The 23747-nt window shown below is 36.3% G+C and overlaps 3 protein-coding genes across 5 annotated transcripts in view; 2 read left to right on the top strand and 1 right to left on the bottom strand.

Annotated features, from left to right (window-relative positions):
- The window catches only part of LOC136808826 (transformation/transcription domain-associated protein-like), a 43164-nt gene extending 41659 nt beyond the window's left edge, over nt 1–1505 (bottom strand). For both annotated transcript variants that reach the window (XM_067065374.1, XM_067065375.1), the window contains exons 1-4: nt 1344–1505; nt 1075–1150; nt 802–908; nt 379–411 (exon numbers count right to left, since the gene is read on the bottom strand). In XM_067065374.1, coding sequence (XP_066921475.1) covers nt 379–411; nt 802–908; nt 1075–1150; nt 1344–1463 — 336 coding nt within the window. In that variant the 5' untranslated portion in view covers nt 1464–1505. The remainder of the gene's footprint in view (nt 1–378; nt 412–801; nt 909–1074; nt 1151–1343) is intronic.
- Nucleotides 1506–15083: 13578 nt separating this feature from the next.
- Nucleotides 15084–18116, top strand: LOC136808825 (cilia- and flagella-associated protein 300-like). Its single transcript, XM_067065373.1, has one exon. It carries the CDS (start codon nt 15167–15169, stop codon nt 15926–15928), a length of 762 nt encoding a protein of 253 aa, XP_066921474.1. The 5' UTR covers nt 15084–15166; the 3' UTR covers nt 15929–18116.
- Nucleotides 18117–19493: 1377 nt separating this feature from the next.
- Nucleotides 19494–23747, top strand: part of LOC136808823 (protein white-like) — a 29041-nt gene continuing 24787 nt past the window's right edge. The window contains exons 1-2 of one of the 2 annotated variants that reach the window (XM_067065367.1): nt 19494–19624; nt 20076–20235. In XM_067065367.1, the coding sequence (XP_066921468.1) occupies nt 20095–20235 (141 nt within the window). In that variant the 5' untranslated portion in view covers nt 19494–19624; nt 20076–20094. Of the gene's footprint in view, nt 19629–20075; nt 20236–23747 lie in introns of both variants that reach the window. The other variant, XM_067065369.1, reaches the window with a different exon arrangement.

Genomic DNA, 23747 nt, shown 5'->3' with positions numbered 1-23747 from the left:
GAAGTGTCATTCTTGACATTTATACTAGTTTATACTATTTGTTAAAAGCTAGGCTGTTCACATCCCTTTTGATATGTTTTGATATCCGGCCTGCATATCCTCAACAATAATTCTGTCCCAACTTACCCCCCCCCTCTTTTCTTTTTTCTTTTTTGATTATGTCTCATAGCAATAGAACAACATCTTTATTTCTTTGTTCAATGGAATGAAAATTTATAAAGGCAACAACAGAATGACTTAATTTTTTTTTCTTTCTTCAATTGGACGTGACAAAATTATTTAAATTCATGCAAATTTCGGTTACCCCAAATTTTGGGTAACTCTTTGAGCAGCCTAGTTAAAAGCTTCAAATGTAAACAAATTAATATAATTACGTACTGTCAGGATGTTGAACATCACATCCAATATGCTCTGAAATTAGACATTTGCATGTTACATTCAAAGCAGCCTGAACCTAAGAGCCTTGATTTTATTATAGTAAACTTAGGTTGAATTAAGCTAGACTAGAAAATTCAACAAGAAAAGGCTAACCCTTGGACCCCATGTGTAGATGCCCCTAGGTGAATTTTTACCATTTTATGGTTACTTTGCAAGACCAATTACAAATCAAGATAAAGAGAATTTGGTGAACCAAACAAACCCCACTTATCAGCTTCTATCAAAACTTACTGTACGCAAAATATAAGACAAAAAATTTCCCCATCCAAAAAAAGCTTCTCTTAAAGGTTGATTAATTTTAATAAATTTTTTTGACTGAAAGTGTTAGTTATAGCTGTTTAAAAGAGCAATTTTTTTACTCACTGAGACATGTGTCTTGAGGGAATCATTTGCTGGAATTCGATGAATTGTTTCCAGTAAAAGTTTCCTTAGTTCCTGCTTAACAGAATCTGTTGTGAATTGAGGTTCCCCTAAAAGAACAATCAATATCAAATATAAGCTTTTCGAAAAAACTTAGATGGTTTAGATAGTAGTCGCAATTCTATTTAAAAAATACAAAAGACTCTTCCTGTTAGATCAGTGAAGTCCAAAGTTGTGAATCAAATCACAGGTAGGAAAAACGATAAAGAAAATTACCATCTTTTAGGACTGACAGAAATTTTGGAATCGCGAATTCCAAAAATGTGCTGTAGTGTGTGGATGAAGAGATAGCCTGGAAGAAATAATCAGTAAGGAAGTTTCTCAATAATTTCGACAAAAAAGAATATTTCAAATCTAGAAAAAGATTAAAATATAATTGATAAAGACAGTGTGTTTTTTTCTGTTTAAAAATGCTTATAAGAGCTTGATAAGTTAATGAATGTTTTCTAATTACTGATAATACATTAAAAAAACTGGAAAAATACCTCAAAATTTTGGCTGATCTCTTGAGCATATTTCAATTTATCATCATCAGCAACAGAAGAATCTGTTAAGGCATTTGCATATTTTTGATATTCGCTGATTAAAACGTCAGTAGGAGGCATCTTCAGTCTTGTTTTTTCTTATCATATTACAATGAAGTTTCTAAATAGACAGAAATATAAGTTAAGTTTTACATGAAGATAAAAGTCAAATTATATAAACTCCATTTGGCCTAAGTGTCTTTCAGTAATCTAAGGGAGGGGTTGAAACATAGCCCAGACACTTTTGGTGCACTAAGACAAAGCAAAAATTCATCCAAAAAATCTTTCCCAGTTTTTGATTACCGTAGTTGGTCTAATGTCGACATCCCTAATGTAATTCTGACAGCCTTCCCTTCTTTTCTCAGGGGTCACTCACAAATCGATTTTGGGTTAGAAAAACGTCAATTGACGTTTTAAAAGCTGACCCACCCACCCACATCCCAAAACGTCACCCCAGATCCCTGAAAATCGATGAAAAAATGCCTTCATCGCTGTTTTGTTAGCCATCTTGATGTTAGCTATGACTCCCACAGTTTATATTTGAAAAAATAATGGAGATAATTTCTAAAGTTGTTCGCGAAATTCCTTTGGTTAATTATCTCCGTAATATAAAGTGGCAGAAACAAATGGCTGAGTGAAGCAATCAAAAAAAAACATGTCAAGAAGTAACATTTAGAATGGAATGAAAAATCTATGTTTCTGGATTTGGAAAAACGTCAAAAACCTTTAACCCACCAACCCTAGCGTCAATTGAGTTTTTCCTATATGAACCTAAAATCGATTTGTGAGCCAGGCAATGTCAATCAAACTGTTCGATTATCAAACTAATCAAACTCAATTGAACTTAATCGAACGATAGATGTTCGATTACCGAACCAGATCAAACGGTCATCGAACCGAGAATTTCTGGTAAAGTTTGATCAGTTTAATTGATACGATGTTCAATGTGTTCGATTTACGGTTTTCATTCACAAATCATTCTTGGAGCGCATGAACAACTCTTTTCTGCTAATCCAACGATTGTTGGAGATGGTTTAGGCTAGAGCAGTTGGGCTAGCAATAACTGGAACCATTTGAGCTACAAAAACACTGATCGAACTTAATCCAACTATGATAAGTAATCAGACTTTAATCGAGCTGTAAAGTTCGATTACTGTTCGATTTCGTTTGATGAAATTCGATGGTTCAATTACGAAAATCGGTTCAATAGGGTTCGGTTGACATCGCCTGGTGTGAGTGACCCTTTAGGCGTATATCAATGATATGTTTCGTCAGTTAGTCACACTAGAAAATCAAGCTTTCAGAAAAAACAACATCAGTCATCTACAGGATGTATTTGCAACAACAAGGATGACAGTTACCTGAATCAAGTTCAAGTTTTCAAGACAATTAATCAAAACTTGAAAACTTAAAATGAGACAAAATGACTGATTGCGAACGTGCAGCAGCCAGAATATCAACCAACTAAATTTTGTCATTCAATTCCCGAGACAGCACTTTGATTTCTAAGGCCTTGTTTTTACGCTAAAGTAAAAATAATTCCGCACATGTAAATGGGTCAGGGGGGGGCAAAAGGCAAAATTTCTGGGAAATAGCCTATCCGGCGGTGCGCGGATCTAGGTGGGTTCCGTCTCCTCCGCGTAGATCTTTTTCTTGGAAAGTTGATCTTCAAATTAGTTCTCAAGGTTGGCTTGGCTCAAATTATTTCATGTATGGCTCAAATTTTAGGCAATTTCTAATAGTTTTTGAGAACGTTAATTTCATTTAAAAGCGCCAGGTTATTTTTCCATGAATCCCTTTAGAAGTTTTGCGGCGCATTTTTTGCTTGAGAGTCAGGTAAACGATATAGCGCTTTCGCAGCATTAATCTTTGATACGCATTTTGGCGGGACGCTAGTGTGACTAACTGTTTGTGCAATGTGGTTTGCTTGAACGCGCAAACAATGAAAATATGATGTAATGATATCATAGCACGAACCAATGGGATTATTATGTGAGCAAATTTTCATGTAATTCATACACAAATATATTTCCGAACAGCTTAAAAAGTATAGGACGGCAATCAAAAATATGTTGCGTTCGGGTTGTCCGACCGACTGTTTATTTACAAGAAAACCCGATTCGGAAAGTCAGTAAAATCGTAGTGTTTTTATGGCCGCTGTTTGCAGGTTCGGATCTTTCCCATAATGGCGGGCATGAGCGAACGGAGCATGTCTTTGAATCATTATTTTTTGTTTACTTAACCCACATTGAGTCCCGTTCAAGTATTTTCATGTACCCTTATTGAAATTTTCATGTCAAAATTCAGCAACGCGGTAGGGCCAATACCCTGGGGGCTGAAAATAAGGGTCGCGTTAAGGTTAACACATGTGCGCGCAAATTTAGTTTGGCAAATTAATAATGGCGGCATAAGATTCTGTTGATTGCCGACTTAATTCATCAGGGTTTACTAGATCTTAAAAATCCGACAAAATTTACTACCGACCGACTGACTGACTGGAATAGAAGATGTTTTAGGACCCGAATGGAACATATTTTTGATTGCTGCCTAGTCCAGACCCGATCAATCGAACTTGTCGAACCAATCAAACAATCGAACTAATCAAACTCCATCGAACGATTAAAGTTTGATTAAAAAAATTAATTGAACTCGAAGATTTTTTAAAAGATTGTGAGTGTTTGATTAAGTTCGATCAATGGGTTTTGGCCCGATCAGTTCGATAAACCAATTTTGTTTGTCTGCAGGGACTTCAGGATGTTTGATTGGTTTGATTTATATATTTAGAAAAATGGAAAAAAATGGAAAAAAACGTATAATTATAAAAATATTAGTGCCTTTTTATGTTTCATCTTTATTTTATTTAGTATTTTCAACACTTTCTCTCCTTGAGGTCAGCTCTCTGATCTTCACTGTAGTGACCTACCTTGATAGGTTTATGTTGAGCGAGGCAAAAGCCTCTTAGTTGCAAGCTTGGCAGAGAGTGCAGACGTCTTTCATGAAGAAGAAGAAATAGTTGTAAGAACTGAACTTTACCTTGTCAATTATTTGTGTCACTCCCTGTTTGTTGACCCCCAAGCACTTCGACTAAGTGGGTACTACATTGGCGACGAATAGACTTATGTTACCCAGTTCCAGATGATCAACAACCTAAAATAGACTCTCGTAGTTTCCAGAGTTTCCAGAGAAAAATTCCAAGTTACGCTTGCTTCCGATCGAACCAGCCACATTTTGTCTCGATAAGTCAAATCCAATATGGCCGCCAGAGGCGCTCTCTATTCCGCCCTCCCAACCTTCAAACGCCCAAAAGACGCGGGTGCCGCCCTAGATTCGTTCGATAAATATATCAAGAGAGCAAACATGATTTTTGATACGGAGGACATTGACGAAGATAAGAAAAAGAAAGCTCTTTTGCAACTCTGGGGTGGAGACGAAATGATTACGTTTTTCGAGCACGAAGGAAAGGTGACGACAGAAGATACATACGCAGCTGCAATTGACAAAATCAGAAATTCCTTAAAGGGACAGATAAACGAAGTTTACCCGGTATTTAAACTTTTTAACGAGATGCCACAAGGGCAGATGCCGTTCACCGAATGGTACACAAAAGTTTTGGATCAAGCAAAGCTATGCAATTTCGCCACCTACACTGCAAAGAAAGCCGCTCGCGACGCCATGACGATGCAGACGAATAACAATAAGATCAGGAAACATGCCCTCGCGGAGGGTGCAAATTTCGATGATTTCGTCAAATACGGAATAGCGCTAGAATCATCATCGACACAAGCGCAAAACATAGAGAAACAGGAGAATGTTAACTGGATCGGCAGTAGAAGAGGACCAAGAAGACCAGACCCACCGAAACCGAACATCACGAGAGATTCGATCGGTAGGGGAAAGCAAACCGAAAGTTCCCCAAAAATTTTGTGACTTTTGCGGATATGAACGTCGGAAAGCCCCACTCAAAAGGAAAGTGTCCCGCAAAAGGGAAACGTTGCAATGATTGCAAGAAGAAGCACCATTTTGCAAAATCGCCAGTATGTCCTGGTGCACCAGAAACAGATGTTAATGCCCTTGACGAATCGAGTGATTCGGACGATGAACAACTGATGGGTCGCATTTTGACCGTGAACTTCATCCCTCTGGTGAATGACCAAAATGAAATTGAAATGATCGATGTGGAAGCCAATGGTACGTGTTTGAAAATGAGAGTCGACTCCGGATGCAGAAAGACTCTGATCCCAGAAAAAGACTTTCGCAAGTTTGCCAACACGACCAGACTGTATAAATCGAAAGTGAAGCTCCGCCCATATGGTACTAAAGACCTGCTGCGAGTGAAGGGTAGGGCAAAGATCGAACTGACCACTAGCAGTGGAGCAACAGCCGAGCAACTCGTATACGTGATAGAAGGAAACCACAAGGAACCGCTCTTAGGTTTAGAAGCATCGTTAGAGCTCGGTGTCTTGGAGATTCACCCAGAAGGCCGCAGAGACGCCAATGATCCGGAAACGCCAGTATACCACATCAACGAACCAGAGAAAGTCCCAACTTCAGTGACTGAAATCATCGACAAGCATCAACCTATCTTTGAGGGAATCGGCAAGTTCAATAAATCAGAAATAAACTTTGATATAGACGGATCGATCAAACCAATGATACAGAAGGAGCGGCCGATACCGTTCGCTTTCAGAAAACAAGTCACGAGCCATCTCAAAGAACTAAGAGACAATGACATCATCGAAGGCCCGTTAGACCCAAGTGTTAACCTCGACTGGATCTCGAACGTTGTCATTACAAAGAAACCATCCGGGCAGATACGCATGAATTTAGACATGCGTCACGCAAACATTGCCATCAAAGAAAGCCATATTCCCGTACCGACTGTCCATTCCTTGCGTCACAAGCTTAACGGCGCCAAAGTATTTACAAAGCTGGACATGAAACATTCATTTCATTCATCAAATGCCACTCGGTGAGAAATCGAAAGAACTTACAAACTTTTACACGCACGAAGGCATCTACCGATTTAAGCGTCTTGTCATGGGTGCTGGACCCGCCAGTCAAGAGTTCCACGAGCGTTTGCGGCAAAGTATTGTAGACCTCGTTGGTGTGGAACAGATTGAAGACGATTTGCTAGTTTACGGAGAGACCCAGCATGAGCATGACCTCCATTTGAGTGCTCTACTTGATCGATTACAATCCCTCGGCTTAACACTTAGACGAGAGAAATGTGTGTGGAGTGCTCCAGAAGTTATTTGGTTTGGGTATAAGTTTTCCAGCGAAGGTATGTCTGCAGATCCATCGAAAGTAGAGACTATCGTCAGACTCGCACCACCAACCAACGCAGCGGAAGTAAAAAGTTTCTTGCAGATGTGTCAATATAACGCCCTCTTTATGTTTGGAGAGCCAGAGACTTACAGTGACATTACAGCACCGTTAAGAAATCTAACGCGTAAGAAAGTTCCATTCCACTGGGATCAAGCTTGTCAGGACGCATTCGACAAACTGAAAGAGGGTTTATGTAGCAACCGAGTAATAGCACCCTGGGCACCCGATCGAAAGACAAAGCTTGTAGTTGACCGAGGACCGAAGGGTATTGGCGCCACATTGTTTCAAAAGGAACCCGATACTGGACATTACAAAACAATCAACTACTCGAGTAGATCGCTAACAGAGACAGAACAACGCTATGCTCCGATCGAGGGTGAAAGCTTAGCTATCCTTTTCGGCGTCACGACCAACCGAATGTATCTCCACGGAATGAAATTCGACACAATAACTGATCATGAGCCGCTGGTCTCATTGTACAATAATCAACGAAGACAAGCCCCAGCTCGCATCGAGAATCACCGATTGAAGTTACAACAGTACCGTATGACTGTAAAGTATGAAAAGGGAAGCACCAATCCGACAGATTACAACAGTCGACATCCATTGCCCATCACTGAACAACAGAAGATGCAAGCCAGTGAGGAAACCTTCCACATCAATGCTATCATCGACGACGATATTCCCGACGCTATGACCTTCGACATGGTTCGAAAAACAACGAACGCCGATGACCAGCTCGCCCGCTTGAAATTTTGCATCCTTGAGAAAGGATACATTCCGAAGAATGCGAACGACTTACAGCCGTTCCGACACGTATTCGACGAACTTTCAGTTGCACGACAAGTCGTTTTACGAGGAGAACGACTCATTATTCCGGAAAGTTTGCAGCCTGACGTGATAGCTCTCGCTCATGAGGGGCATCAAGGCGCATCGAAAATGAAGCGTTATCTCCGATCGAAAGTTTGGTTTCCCAACATGGACAAGCTTGTGGAGAACTTTGTACAATCTTGTCATGCATGCTTAGCCGCTACACCTCAACAAAAGCATCAGCCGCTCATCACGACGAAATTGCCAGAAGGACCTTGGAGACACATTGCCTCGGACTTCAAGGGCCCAATCGCCAAAGATTACTATTTCCTGCTTCTCATTGACGAATACTCTCGATTTCCAGAAGTGGCTGTGCTAGATTCTACCGCCGCGCCGACACGGTGGTACCTCATTTCGACCGAATTTTGGCAACTCATGGCATTCCAGAGAAGGTCAAGACGGACAATGGTCCGCCTTTTAACTCGCACGACTTTACAAATTACGCAAAGAAGCGAGGTTTTAAACACCAGCCGATTACACCAGAACAACCTTCGTCGAATGGGCTGGCAGAAAACTTCATGAAGATGCTTCAGAAGGTAGCCCACACCGCCTATGTCGAACACAAGGACCCAAAAGAAGCGGTTCACAGATATCTTCTTTCGTACCGGGCGACTCCTCATTCAGCCACTGGAAAGTCACCAGCGGAGATGTTGTTCAATCGACAAATTGCAACCTCTGTTCCAATGATGAAAAAGAAGGAACAAGATCGATCCGTTCTCGAGAAAGATACAAGTTACAAGGCCGCCATGGCCAAATACCATGACCAACGACGACACGCGAAGCCCATTGACATCGACCTAGGGGACAAAGTCCTTCGCCCTCAAAAGAAGTCTACCGTCAAGACTCCTTTCGACCCATCACCATTGACTGTGGGTGAAAAAGAAAGGTTATATGCTCACCGCCGAAACATCGAAAGGCAAATTTGTTACCCGTGCAGCAAACAAGTTCAAGAAAGTCCATGAGCGCGATCCGTTTTTTTTCAGACGCGCACCAACACGAAATTACGTCGACGCCGACTCGGATGATGATTTTCTGTTTCGTCATCGTCGCTATGATAACGATATTAATCCACCATTGCCCGACGACCGCCCCGTTGACGACACATCTTCGGGGAGCGAAAGTGACACGATTCCGTATCGAGAAGGAGAGAGTGAGATGGAAGACGTTGAGGACGTTGACCGTAAAAATTCAGGACTGAAAAGACGACGAAAAGCGCCACGTTATCTTGATGACTACGAGTTATAAAGTAGTCATTAATGTATATAAAATCTATGCCTTGGACTGAGAACCGCCAATAGCGAAGGCACTGTACATATGTAAATACCCGAAGGAAAGGAGAGGTGTAGTGACCTACCTTGATAGGTTTATGTTGAGCGAGGCAAAAGCCTCTTAGTTGCAAGCTTGGCAGAGAGTGCAGACGTCTTTCATGAAGAAGAAGAAATAGTTGTAAGAACTGAACTTTACCTTGTCAATTATTTGTGTCACTCCCTGTTTGTTGACCCCCAAGCACTTCGACTAAGTGGGTACTACATTCACCATATATACCTTTGATTTCTTATAACGTCAGACCTAACTTTTGAAAACCCACTGATAACGTCAATTTGACATTTTGCGTTGTCAAATGAATATGGTATGGATGGCTCCCCTTATAAAACGGCTTAAAACCACGATAAATAAAGTCTGCAAGTGCGATAGACCTTTTCGCCTTTCCACCCGCCATCTTGAACTGTATGCAAAAATAGAGGAACGAAAGAGCCGCCTGCAGGGTGATTTTTCCCTGCAATGCAGGTTTGGCCTGATTGGCCAGCTTTTGGAGTATTACTTAGCAGTACTTTCGCGCGCATTTTGATAATTTCGATGCGCGCGCATAATTTATGGAAAAAGCTGACTCTGTAGAAAAAAGGAAAACAAATGAAAATGAAAACCAGTTAGTCACACTAGGAAATTTAGCTTTCAGAAAAAACAACATCAGTCATCTACAGGATGTATTTGCACAACAAGGATGAGAGTTACCTGAATCAAGTTCGCAAGACAATTAATTAAAACTTGAAAGTTTGAAACAAAATAAAACGTGCAGCAGCCAAAATCAACCAACCAAAATTTGTCATTCAATTCCTGAGACAGCGCTTTGATTTTTAAGGTCTGGTTTATACGCTAAAGAAAAAATACTTCCGCATATGTAAATGGGTCATTATTTGAGGTCCGGCAAAATTTCTGGGAAACAGCCTATCCGGTCGTGCGCGGATCTAGGTGGGTTCCACCTCCCCCGTAGATCTTTTTCTTGGGAAGTTGATATTCAAATTAGTTTTCAAGGTTGGCTTGGCTCAAATTTTTTCATCTATGGCTCAAATTTTAGGTAATTTCTCAAAGTTTTTGAAAATGTTAATTTCATTAAAAAGCGCCGGGTTATTTTTTCATGAATCCCTTTAGAAGTTTTGCGCCACATTTTTTTGCTTGAGAGTCAAGTAAACGATATAACGCTTTCGCAACATTAATCTTTGATACGCATTTTGGCGGGACACTAGTGTGACTAACTGAAAACATAGATTCATTTCGAAACAAAATGGCTGTTGGCTGGAAGTCTAAATACATGTGGCTGATGTTTTGATGTGGTTTTTAGTATTTTGGAAAGTCTTTATAGAGCTTGTGAAAGAGTTTTTATGGTAAGTTCATTATGTATGTTTGCCTGGGTTTCCAAAGTTCAGCAAGTCTGTCAACAAGGGTTCACACACAGACTGTTTATAACATTCTGTGTCAGACTAATCTACCTGCACCAAGCTCTATAATTTTAGAACTTTGTGAGGTGAGGTATTTTTTGTTTTTTCTAAGATTATATGAGCTTGGATTCCCAGGCTAAGGTCTATCGACAAAATGAGAATAAACCACAAAGGAAGTGTCACATTTTAGAAACATAAAATGAAATACCCATCCCCTTGCAAAAAATCTAATAAACATTTTACCATTAAAAAAACATATGATTTCGATTTCACCAAGTGGCCAGTGCCTCCAGTCGTTTCAATTTCCAATTTCATAACTTTATCAGTTTTCCTCTGTCTGTGTCTGGGGAGAGTCGGCTTCCAGTCTATTTTACCCGCGCTTACCTAATAACCCGCGGGAAAAGCACGTTTTCTTGTTCCTCAAATCTGAAGATCATCAAAATTTGAGCGCGCTTATCACTGATCTCTAAAAAATACATTTATTTTAGAGATCAGTCAGTTGTCATCCTGAAAAATCAAAATGGCAGACACAAATCCACAAATTTGTAACTTTGTCTTTAGTGACGATTTGATAGTAAACTTTCAGCAGGTATAACATTTCAACGTGAAAACATTTAATAGTTTTATTTTGAAATTCCAGAAAAGTGATGTGAAATTTACTTTTGCTCTTGTTTAATTTTATTTTAATTTTTTTTCTGAGAAATAAAGGCAGTCGTAAAACTCAGTTTAGTTTAGTCAAAAATTAAATCTGCTGTGTATAGACTAATATTCACTTCCTGATTTGAAATGCAAAAAGTAATTGAGCTGCAGCTTCTGGACTATCAGACTATGGTAACTCGGTTCGACATTTACCATAATAGACCTTTTCGCCTTTTTTACGACCCTGGCCGATATACACCAGACATTCCGGTGTAGTTTTTGTCCGCCGGTGCAAAAATAACTGGAAGAATCCCTGCCCTGGACATAAGTCCCGTGTAGAGTCATATCTCCAGTGCACGAACGGCCCTAGTGCACGGACAAGTGTCTTTGAACTTGAAAAAAACAACCAAAAACAAACTTCTATAGGACATCCTTTGTGCAGCAGAATCCTCAAACTATTCCTTGCAATCTCTCCAAAAATTAAAATAAACGGAGCACTAGAGCAACACCAAACCGATTTTGAACGAGGCCAAGTAAAGAAATCACGAAATTCGGGATTTTGGTAAATATGGCTGATCACGAGAGAAAATGTTTTTATAAGAAAATTTGCGCAGCACAAGAAGAGTTCTGAAAATGACTTTCCTCTTTTAAAAACCTGTTATCTTCCATCACACAAAATTTCATTGAAACATGTTAGCTCATTAATTCAAAATCAATAGAAACATATCACCAGTAGTTGATATAAAAATGGTTCCAGTCCGCGAACGATCCGAACACCATATTCAAAATGAAGACATTGCAACATCAAAACATTCGAAAGCGCTGGCGATCTCAATTAAAAAAGAAGACATACTGTACATTGCCGCGCTTTTCGATGAGCAAAACTTGAAAAAGAAAACAAAAAAATGGATGACAGACAAGAAAATTTTTACAAAAATAAACAGGCTAGTAAAACGCTAAAAGTTCTTATAAAAAAGACGCTACTTTGGTGAAAAAGCGCGTGGTTTTGAAAAGTTCAAATACCCCTGTATCATCTCGGAAGAGAGTTAAAGTATTACCTGCGAGCGGAGCTCTAATTTTTTTTTTTCAAAAGATCGTTCGCGCACTGGTTCCTTGTTCGCGCACTGGGTCCGAATAGCGCTCGCTTTAACGACTTATTATTCCAAGAAGAAGCCTTCAAATAAAGTGAAAACAAACTGAAAGAAGGACTTCAAGCTTGTTTACGAGATGGTCAAAAAGGATTTATATATGTAAAAACCAAAAGTATATAAGTCAGAAAAGGGAAAAATAAGTTTGCCATTCGTGCACTGGGTAACCCCCTTTAGTGTCCGGTGTACTTTGGGCCATTCCAGAAAATTTTTGTTACCCCTCGGTTTCTAGCCTCGGAAATAATTTTTCTTTTCCAGTGGTGATGGTCGGAAATTCCGATAAAAATCCATGTTCTTTTGCAAAATGCATCGGAAATTCCACTCTTTTTTTTGCCTTTTTTTATTAAATTGCCTTGGAAATTCATACATTTTCTTCTCTCGCCTTGGAAATTTCGAATTTTGGTGAAAATTTTTGTCCTCGGAAATCCTGTCTCGTTTGCCCCCCCTGTTACAGACAAATTCTGGAATGGCCCTTTACTTGCGAGTGAAAAAATTGCACCGGACATTTTTTGCCGCAACACTCTCTGATGTCCGGTGTAGCATGCGAGTGCGTTTTCTTGATGTTCTGCCGTGCCGCCCAATATACAAGTGTTTCTTTTGTGCATGCCTTTATATACAGTGAAATAAAACCCCCGAAAGGGCTATAGAACTGAAACTGCATGGTGGGATTTGATCGAAAAGCAAGTTTTAAATCCTTCCAAAGTTGTGCGTCCCGCGTGGTTTTCATTCAAACGCAAGTGTTTATCCCTATCTTTTAGAAAAATTTCAACTCAAAAACAAGGAAAATGCTAGATTCAATCAGTCGATTCTTCAATCCAGTAAATTTGTTAAGGCATCACTTTTTTTTGCCGGAGAAAGATTAAAGTTTCAGTTCTAGCCCTTTGGGCTTAAACTTCTTTGCCCTTATCATAAATTCTCGTTTTGACTGACATTGTAGACTGTTCGGTGTAGTCAGATGCTCCAGGCAGTATAGACTTAAACTTGTATATCAAGATTACGGGATTTCGAATACGGGCCGATTTTACTTTTGTTTTGAGTGGTTTCATTTTCGATTTCAAGCCAACATCTTACCAACAGGGTGCTCACCCATAGTTACAGGGGTTTGTGCAAAAAACTAAACATAGAAAATTTTCCAAATCCCCCATTTTGATTAATGCAATGAAAAATGAAACTTTTCTATGTTTCACTTTTTCGCACTTATTCTTCCGGAATGGAAGTGGTCTAGTTAGCGTATGGAGCTTCTGAACCGAGAGTACTTTTTATGTGTGTTTTGGTATTATAACTCAACTTTGGCGAACTTCAAAATATCAAAATTGAACTGAAGTTCAACTTAAAACATCCTAAAGGTTCAGAGACTCCAGAAAACTCCAGATCAAAGATGGAAAAATACAAGATCTACTCTCACTGAAGCCACAACCTTATGGCAGAAAATGCCTCCTTTTCTTTCATTAAAATTGAATTTCGGGACATTGCCTTCAATATGAAATTCCAGGTGTAATTTTTTTTGATTAACAGTCTTTCCATCTGTCCAAGGCTGTACAATTTCAATAATTTTAATTTTTCCCAATCGTTGAGATGCCTGAGGGATGAAATGACATGTAGGAACAATTGTTTAATGAATAATTTTTATTCATAAATATCAATAAATATTAAAATCTAAAAAGAAAAGGGGGTGATAAGTGTGTCCAAGATTGGGAAGTGTAAGACTTAAGACTAAGAGATTAAAGTTATGAGATTATTTATGAGTTTGGTTGAATTTGAATGCTAAGAAGTAAGATTACTTGTATACTTGTAACTGTAACTGTAACTGGAGATGCATAAGCAAAATCCCAGGAAAAGTCATTGCAACTACTGTATTAAAGGAATGGATTTTCTCTCTACAGGCATGATGGGAGAGTAGTTTTAGATGAACTATGTCCCATATGCATCTTTGATAAATCGCTAAGTTTATGTAATGTTTTTCATGTCATTACATAATGTTTTCACCCAGAGAAATAGAATGGAATAGAAAAAGAGCTCTCGGATTACTCAAAGTGTTCTTATCATTTCTATTGAAAACACTTTTGTTTTAGCTTTGATTAGGTCGTTAGAAAAAGTTCAAACTTCCAGTGCAAATTAACAAATTTTACACCATTTTGTTGTCTGAAAATTCTCATCACAATTATATTAAAATTGTTTCGATAAAATTTGGTTGAGCTTCTGGAAAAGCAGACTAAATTTCTTACCTTCCTGCATTAAGACGTCTTATCTAATGGTGCTGTTGTGATGAGGTTATATCCTTAGAATTGCTAGGAAATTCTGAGCAAGAAAATATAGCTATCTTTTGGTTTGAGTGAGGTGTTCCCAAAATATAAACCCTTAAAGTTTATGCATAATTAGACTCAAAAAAAAAAAAAGGAGTAATAAGTATCAAAAGGCTGTTGCGTTCTCCCAAAAGACTATATGGAGTCAAGTTGGTATCCTGATTGGAAAGTAGTCTTATTAAATCTCAAAGTTATATACAGTACCTCAGTTTATTCGCCTATCCTATGAACGAGTATCCTATTTCAAATTATTTATAGTCATTGACTTTATTTAAGAAATTTATTCAGCTTGTAGGAGTCACCTTTTTTACTATTAGATTAGCTAAATGTTTTGTTATGTTTTAAGTTTATTTTTATAAAGAAAATTGAAAGATTGATTGGAATTTCCCAATAGCTAATTTGGTTCAACAAGATAAAAGATGAAATTAGTACACTGTGCATAGTGAATTAAATCTGACAGTGCAGCTGAGTATTTTCTCACTAGTGGATGATGTTTCTTTATGTTTTTCCAAGCTTGAAATGGATTCTTAAACAACATTAGTCATTGTCATTACAACCATTTGCTTCCTTTTTGTTTGAGCGTATTCTATTTCATTGTTTTGATGGTGCATACTGTCTTATATATACTTTCAAATCTCTATATTCTTGTTTAAGTAGATTCTATTTCATTGTTTTGATGTGTTTCCTGTTTCAATTCATACCTTGCAATCTATATATTATATTCTTATTTAGGTAAACCAAAAACTGCTAATTTAGATAAATGTGTAATAATAATCAAGATAATGTTTTCATTTACTGCCCAACCACATAAGGAGCTACCAAGTTTCTCTGTGAAATCACAAAGAGAGAATTTTGAGAAATGGGGCATGGTACAAATGAATGTGCAAAATTTTTCGTACAATAATTATTTTGACTTGGAATCTAAAGAAGATTTTGTTAAAGCTTTTTTCGATGATGCTGTCACCAAAATTGCCTTCAAAACCTTTTTGAAAGGATCCCAATGCTCTCTTGGTCATATGCAACCTGTGAAGTATGTCAAAGTCAAACATCTACTCAGTACAGTCACCAATATGGGGTTTTTTGATCGTCTATTCAAAAATTCTGTTGTAAGATCATGTGGTACAATCAAGAAATGTTTTGATGAAATGATTGATGATGTTTTGATTTCTGACGAGTTGCGAAAGATGATGCTCACTGATGAATCAGATTATGCTAGTTTGTTTACGGATGAAGAAAAAGAAGAGTTTATTTATGCTATCTTTCGCCATATTGTTTTGGGTGGTTATTGTAACCAGTATGAGGATGATGTCCAACCATATATTGATGCAACTAAGTATGTTTACAAGGATCTCATGAGGGTGGTGAAAGATCCGAAAACTAAAAATCTCAGTATTTTATCCACTGTTTTGAAAGTGGAAATGTTTGATGAGAATGGTGGTATGATATTCCCAGGAAATCAATCACATGCGCAAAATTTCTGCTATTTTATCATCAATCCTGAGAAATGTACCATTTTGATTTGGCATCATATCCGAGATTTGTGAATTGTACAAGCTGAAAACTATTCATTTCACTTCTTTGAACTACAACCCTGCTTATTTTGTAATCAATATTACATTGCATTTTTTGGGAGATCACCAGAGATATTTTCTAAAATTAATCTCTGGGAAAATTTGGGAAGTAAATTTATGTACATACTGTATAAAAGAGCATTATAATCATACACTGAATATAGAAAAGACACATATTTTGACAGTATTTCACTTCTTGCTTAAATAAAGGTTTATATTACAGTATATTATTCATTCATTTTTGGGATTCAGAATGTTTTTATCTAGGTTATCACTAGTTGTATAAAAATTTCTTTTTAAAATTTTCAAAAAATTAGAAAAAAAAATTATTATTAGTTTTCTTGCACGACTATCGAAAATGTAAATATTTCTTGTTTGTGAAGTCTTGAAAAACACGTTATTTTACTTTTTAATTTTAAAGATTCTTTTTAAACACATCCCACAAAATTTACATAAGGATTTAATGCATCTTCCAGTATTTTCGATATAACGAAATATTTCCTATGCATTTTTCATTTTCCTTAATTTGAAATTTTTTGAAAGACAAGTTCAAAGGAGGTATTAATTCATGCTTCTTATGATGTCACTGTTTTTTTTGGAAAAAAGCAGGTTCAAAGTAGGTATCTTGTTTCTTATGATGTCATAATGAGGAATTGCGGCATCACATACTAGTAACCTGATCTCTTCTGTCGAGTAAAATCAACATGGTTTAGTTTGAAGTGTTTTCCTGTCAGTATCCTGCATTATGTTTTTATTTATTTTGTTGATTTCACAAAACAAATTATGTTTAAAAAGTTCAATTTCCATGTTTTTGACTTCTATTGGTAAATTAACTATTTTTATTGCAACCAAACTCACTGAAAGATATTCTTTGGCTTGAAACCGTTATATGAATAAGTATTTTTAAGTTCATCGTTGTAATTTTGCTTTGTTCTGTTTTTGTTTATCATAAAATGTAATATATATCTTAATTATCAAAAAATTTTATTAGTCAATTTATCAGTATTATTATATGGATTTGAGATAAATTTTGCCTTTTATAATTTATGTGTATTTTGCAATGGTTGCAATCATTTAAAAAGAATTTGTTTTTACTGATTTAAATTTACTGATTTTTATTTTCGTACTTTGTATTGCCCTGTTTAGACTATCAATTTTGATTTGATACATACTGTTTACTAGTAGTTTTTGATCAATAATTAGTAATACTTAAAATTGACAGGCCAAATTCTAGAAAGGCAGGACAGGGCAGCACCAGGGTACTTTTTCTGCTGTTCTCTCACAAAAAAGGCTTTATTTTTCATATTTTTTCATTATTCAAGAGTGGCAGCGTTCAATAATATTTTCTTTTGGGTTGAAGATTACCATTTCTCAGCATTTCAAAGGTAAAATGGATGAAAAAGACACTAAAATTAATGTTAGGAGGGAAGTGACCTGGCCGCCAATACAACATGATCAAAACTTGATACTTTAAACTATTAGCTGATTTATATTCATTAGAAACACAAGGTAAATTCAATGGTAGAATTTAATGTAATCTTAAAACCAGAAGAAGAATGTCATGTTGAGATCTGTCAACTAAAAGTCAACATAAATACAAAAGTATATATAAAACATGGGAGAAGGAAATACAACAATTTTATATTGCGTGTCTTTCTCAGTCATAACAAAATCATTTATCTTTCAACACGTCTCAAAGTGAGATCATATCTTGTCTTATCATATTTACAATTAAATATTTTTGTTGATACCATTGCACAATTTCGTGACTAAAAAAGTTTTTCTTTACTGTACTTGGCAATAGACTACTTACTTTGATATTTCGAACGATTTTTAACTACATTGATACTGGATTGATAAGAAATTCATTTGCTTTCTTTATTTGTTGGTGTATTGATACCCAATTTGTAGTACGACGAAAGTTTTTTACCAAAACATGAAAAGATATTCTACTTTGCATATTATGTTAGATTATAATATTTCCATGCGAGCTCATTAACTATATTAATCAGTTTTCATGGTATATTTATAATTACACTATTTTTATAAGAACCAGTAAAATTTTGCTGAGGCCCTTAATTTTTTGACACTTTGAGCTTCAAATTGTTCTTATCCTGGTCTTATTTACTGATATTTTAAGTGCTATACCCAATTTTTACGTCTTTGATCCCTAAATTGCTTGAAATTGAGTAATTTCAGGCTTAGCATTGTTCATAAATTGTTCTTATTTTTTTGCAATTTTGAGTCTCATTGTTCTTATAAAATTGTTCTTATAAAAACATGTAAAGATCAATCGAATTGCCAAATCAATTGCCATTATCTCGTTCCAAATCCTAGGAATTTAGCGTTAAAAAATACCATAGGGACCATACTGTAATACTGTTTTTTTCTCTGCTTTTTAAAAGTAACTAAAATGAAATATGATCTTGGTGTCTCGAAAAATGAAACGAGAGCTTACAACAACCACAGGGAACTTCAATAAAAGTCTATTTCATGTCATTGTTCATTGGAGTTCATTTTGATTGCTTCAAATACAAGTTTTTTATAAGAACAAACTATATAAGAACATAAGGCTTCAATGGCCACAATGTTTAGAACAAGTTAAGAACATTTTAAGGCTTTATGGACTAAAAACCCAATTTCTTAAGAAACTTGACAAAAATACTCACAAAGTGGTGAAAATAAGAACATGTTAAGAACATTTTTAGCCTTAAAACTCAAAAATTTAAGAACTAACATCCGAAGGCTTCAAAAATTTTGGATGTTCTTATAAAAAAACGTGTATGCTTTGATTAATACCTTGGTATCTTAAAAACAGAGAATACTTTTGATGACACCGAGTATCTAAAAATGTAATTGAAATCAAGCATTTTTATAGGGCCTTTTTCATATTAATAATCTCATCTACAAATGTACATCAGTTTTACATATTTGAAATACATGTTCCGATTAAAAGTTATGATATCTTTTGCAGCTAATCCTAGCTCACGTGTATTCTAGGCCTTCTTATATAACTTTCCTTCGTATAAATAGCATGCTAGAGAAGATTTATGCAATTTTTTTTGAATTTTACCCACCATGATAAGAACTATTTGATTTGTTTTTTATAAAAAAATACAGACTATATTACATCAGCGATCTCAAGAGGACTTAAAAGTGTTTATCCAAATCATGTCAAATATAAAACTTTATTGATGGTATTTACAATAAAAAATTGCTTTTTATTTCCTAATAAAATATTGATAGGCTCAATTTTGTTTCTACATATCGAAAAATTCTTATAGAAAAAAGGGTATTTTATTTGACAGATACATATACTCAACATGACAGTATCATTCATTCAAATTCGGCACTCTATTTATGTATCAAAGTTCACAAAATATGAGTAGTCCTGTAGTAGTTTTTCAGTTTTTAAATTAATGTATGACTTTGTTCATGTTTTTGATAATTGCAGAGAAACTTATTTAATTAGACCTGCTATGTTATCTAATTTTGTATAATCGGTAGACCTAAGCGTTTCATTTTATGTGCTTTCTTTCAGTTAATAATCGATTAAACAACCACTCGGCTAATGAACTACTAAACATTACTAAAACTACAGCCTCTTGCATGCTCTTGCTGTTGTTATCAAGAAATAGTATCAATGTTTTGAAGGTCACAGATTTGTTTGTAAGTATGTAATTTATTTATTTATGATACGATATAGGTAAGAATGCTTAAGGAACTAGTATACGTGCTTTTTTACAAGAAAATCCAAAAATTTTTGTTTCACATACGGTTGAGAGTGTGAAAGTTTTTAACCTTGGGTATACTAGTATGCAAGAAGTGAGCTCTTTATTTGCATTGTTTGCCATCTATACTTACATATTTGATTGAGCTTGTTAAATGTTTTAGTTGTGCCTTAGATAGAAGTTAATACTTTTCAAAACGGCGCAAGTTTTCGTCCAAGTTTAGTACTGTATGTATGAAATATGTTTTTTATCAATATTTTTTACTTTATGAATATTGATAATGACAGCTCTAACACAAGCCAATATTAGGAGCAAATACTGAGTAAATGGCAACTCCAAAAAGACTAAGTTGCACTGTATTAAATTCTCAATGTTTATGTTATTTTTAGTAAAGTTTAAAAGTACGATATGTCGGTGGAAAGTAATGGATCAGCTGTCCAGATGTCTGAGGTGACGGTCAATAAAGGATCGCTGGATGATGCAGCTGTATTAAGTATCGAATCATCACAATCACCAGAACGTGTTGAAAGTCCACAGGAGATTCATAAGGTATGCTTGTCAAAAAGTCGAACGCCGGCCCTAATTTAACGCCGGCCCTTATTCCGCCACAGCCTAATTTTTGGCTTACACCAACACTAGGGCCGTAAATAACGCCAAAACTTGCAAAAATTGCTATTCAGGCTTCAAAACAGTAAGTATTAACTAAAATTTACATTAAAATGTCATCTTTCTGTATTAAACTGTTGAAAATTCCATTGAAAAATATATTATTGATTTTCGTGAAGTTTTGGATATAGAGTAAAAAATGGATAGTTTTCATCCGTTAATCATGCCTAAAATCCTTTAAATTGAGAAAAAATGGTCAAAAAATAACGCCGCTTTTAGGTAAAAGTTGCAAAACTTTGGCCCTAATTACGCCGGCCCTTTTAACACCGGCCCTTATTACGCCACGAGCCCAAAAATAACGCCAATAAGGGCCGATAAGGTATGTAAAGTACTTCCACCGTCCACTTCCACTTCAACCTATTGAAGCTTCCCATATTATTTTAAATTCAATTTTTTCGGGATTATAAAGAGACTCTTGATAAACATCGAATAAAACGGTGATTGCCTTTCCATTACCGAGTTTATGTATCGGAGGATATCGAGGGCGACTGTTAGTGAAGTCGACACAATACAAAGTCGATATTTGATCAACGGCTCTATATCGCCTTTGCTCAACTAAACAGGCGACGTTACTTTGGTGTTTTACCGCCGTCGAGCAAAGTGGACGGTGATTTTAGCGTCATGTCAACTTTGCTTTATACCTACCGTCTCCTTCGATTTATCTCAAATACATAAACTCGATATTGTTTCAGGAAACAATCGATGTACATGCTTTGACCGCAAAGGACAATATTGTCAAGCTGATCTTGAAAAATGATCAAAGATAATCTTTTTTGTTTCTGATATAATATGTCCCAAGTAGGCAATTTTTATCAGCAAAATGTTCGAAAGTAAACTAGAATACCGGATACAGTGGAACCTCCAATTAGCGGACACCATCAGGGAAAATGGTTAGTGTCCGCTAATTAGAGGTGTCCGCCTTTTAGAAACTTTTTAATTCTGTGCGTTTTCTAGAGACACCAGGACATGGAAGAACAAGAGAATAATTTTTCAAATACAACAATCTAGTTTTTATGAATCATAGTAGTCTTGAGGTCCCTTTTTATGATTTTTATGACGTAAGCAAATTTACCGACTGGATAAAGGGAGCGCTCCAAACTTCTACACATAAGCAATTTGTTCAATGAAACTTTGAAGTGTTAAAGAAATAAATAGTTTGGATAAATCAATCCTTTCTAATTTTTTAAAGTCTGACCAGTTCGACCGTTGATGTCCGCTAATTAGAGAGGAAAAAGTAGGGTTTTGGCCATTTCGTGCAGAAAATTTTGTAGGGTCCGCTAATTTGAGGGTCCGCTATGTAATTGAATGTCCACCTTTTGGAAACTTTTTTATGAAGATTTGACTAGGAAATGGCCGGGGAAAATAGAATTGGCCGCTAATCAGAGGTGTATGGTGTATCTGTTTTTCAGCCGTTTTGAAGTCTTCAGGGAGAAAGCCAAGTGTCACGGGAGATAAAGTCCAAGTACTTACGTGTTTTTTGGACTTTGTATTGGGTTCTAGAGAATCAGCTTACCGATCAGCATACACGCTTATAAGAATAGTCATGATGAGATTGGCCAAAAGATTAAGAATGTGCTAATAATAACACCAACATGGAATTTGGCAACTGAACCTAAAGAATGCTGATTTTTAGAGCATCCTAAATGGATGTAAAAACCTGATGTCCCTAGGTTTCAGAGGGTTGTATTTTAGTTGGTCGGTCTTTAGCAATAATAGTCGAATCTTGATTTGTTAGTTTACATGCTTCTTCCGTTCACTTTAGATAATTATGATAAGTAACCACTCAAAAAACGTGAGTTCACAAGTTTAAATACATGGAAGACCACAAGATAATCACGTGATCTAGAAATAATAAAAATATACAAAGAAAGAAAAGATAAAAGATAATTATGCGAAATATGCTAATTATGCAAAAATTATGTAATATATTTTACACTCCCCCCCCCCCAAAAAATTTGTTTACCCAAATTTTTCAATAAGTCTTCGTTTCAATTGTCCATCTGCGGCAGCTTTACGTTTAGATCTAAGATTACTACTGACATGCTTGATTTCGCTGGGTGCGCACTTATTTTCAGGTTCTGGCAAGGGCTGAGTCAAAGAGTCCGAGATAAAAGGTAATAATCTTTACAATGGGCGGTTGCATGTTGTTCTGTGTCCTTCTTTCGATGTTGTCTGCAGCTTCGCACCTCTAACGCATCCATCACGTCCAATGACCAATTCTTTCACTTTTCCCATTCTCCAGCGGTTGCGTGGAAGGAGATCTTCTTTTAAAAGCACGATGTCCCCGACTGAAATGTCCTGTTTTATAGATGAACTTTGTTTTTGGTACAAGTTGAATTGTTTGAGATCACCGAGGTAACAAGTTGAAAAACGACGCCAAAAATGGTCAAGTAAAGAAGAAATATGTTTTAAACGTTTCTTGTGTGTTGGAAAAGTGTGTCGAGTTTTGTTTAACTTCGCTTTCGATAAAATGTTTCTGCCATAAAGTAAATGAAAAGGTGTAAGCGGCTCGTCAATGTCATCTTCGTTCAAGTAACTGAGAGGGCGTGAGTTCAGTGTACCCTCGATTTCATATAAAAAGGTAGAAACTTCCGTTCACTTTAGATAATTATGATAAGTAACTACTCAAAAAACGTGAGTTCACAAGTTTAAAACACCCCTGTCTCAGTGCCCCGGTGGCATGATTTCAGTACATGATTTTTTTCAGTACATGGTTTCAGTACATGATTTTTTCCTACGTCACTGCAGTAATCAAATTTTTATTGCACTCATTTGTGAATTGAGATATAAATTGAATAAAGACAGCGACAATAAAAAACAGTTCTTGAATTCCCAAGCCATTTAGGATGATTACAAATGAGTGAAATAAAAATTTGATTACTGCAGTGACGTAGGAAAAAATCATGTACTGAAACCATGTACTGAAAAAAATCATGTACTGAAATCATGCCACCGGGGCACTGAGACAGGGGTGTTTTAAATACATGGAAGACCACGAGATAATCACGTGATCTAGAAATAATAAAAATATACAAAGAAAGAAAAGATAAAAGATAATTATGCGAAATATGCTAATTATGCAAAAATTATGTAATATATTTTACAATGGACATTGCCAATAATCCTCCAGCAATGCTAAAAGATTTCGTAAAAATGCAATATCTTTGCAATATCTTTGCATATTTCAGGATGATTTTCCCCAAAAAGTAAATGATATCATGAAATCATGAAATAAAAAAACACCATTCTTAAAAAAGTGTGTATCTTTGTTTCGGAGGCGATGGCCTGCAAAAAGCAATCGTCTTTAACGGATTAACGTGGAGATTGTATTCCTGTATAGCTGGGTTTTTTTTTTCTACCAGCGGGAGCTGTTTCAACGAGATGTTTAGAGCTGC

Source organism: Clytia hemisphaerica, unplaced genomic scaffold (assembly GCF_902728285.1).
Source record: "Clytia hemisphaerica strain Z4C2 unplaced genomic scaffold, Clytia hemisphaerica genome assembly, whole genome shotgun sequence".
In the NCBI taxonomy this organism is placed as follows: domain Eukaryota; kingdom Metazoa; phylum Cnidaria; class Hydrozoa; order Leptothecata; family Clytiidae; genus Clytia; species Clytia hemisphaerica.
This window is presented reverse-complemented; position numbering and strand designations above follow the sequence as displayed.

What these genes read in the sequence shown, in the direction of transcription:
- LOC136808825 (XM_067065373.1), top strand. Translation starts at nt 15,167, where the DNA reads ATGTTTTCATTTACTGCCCAACCACATAAGGAGCTACCAAGTTTCTCT.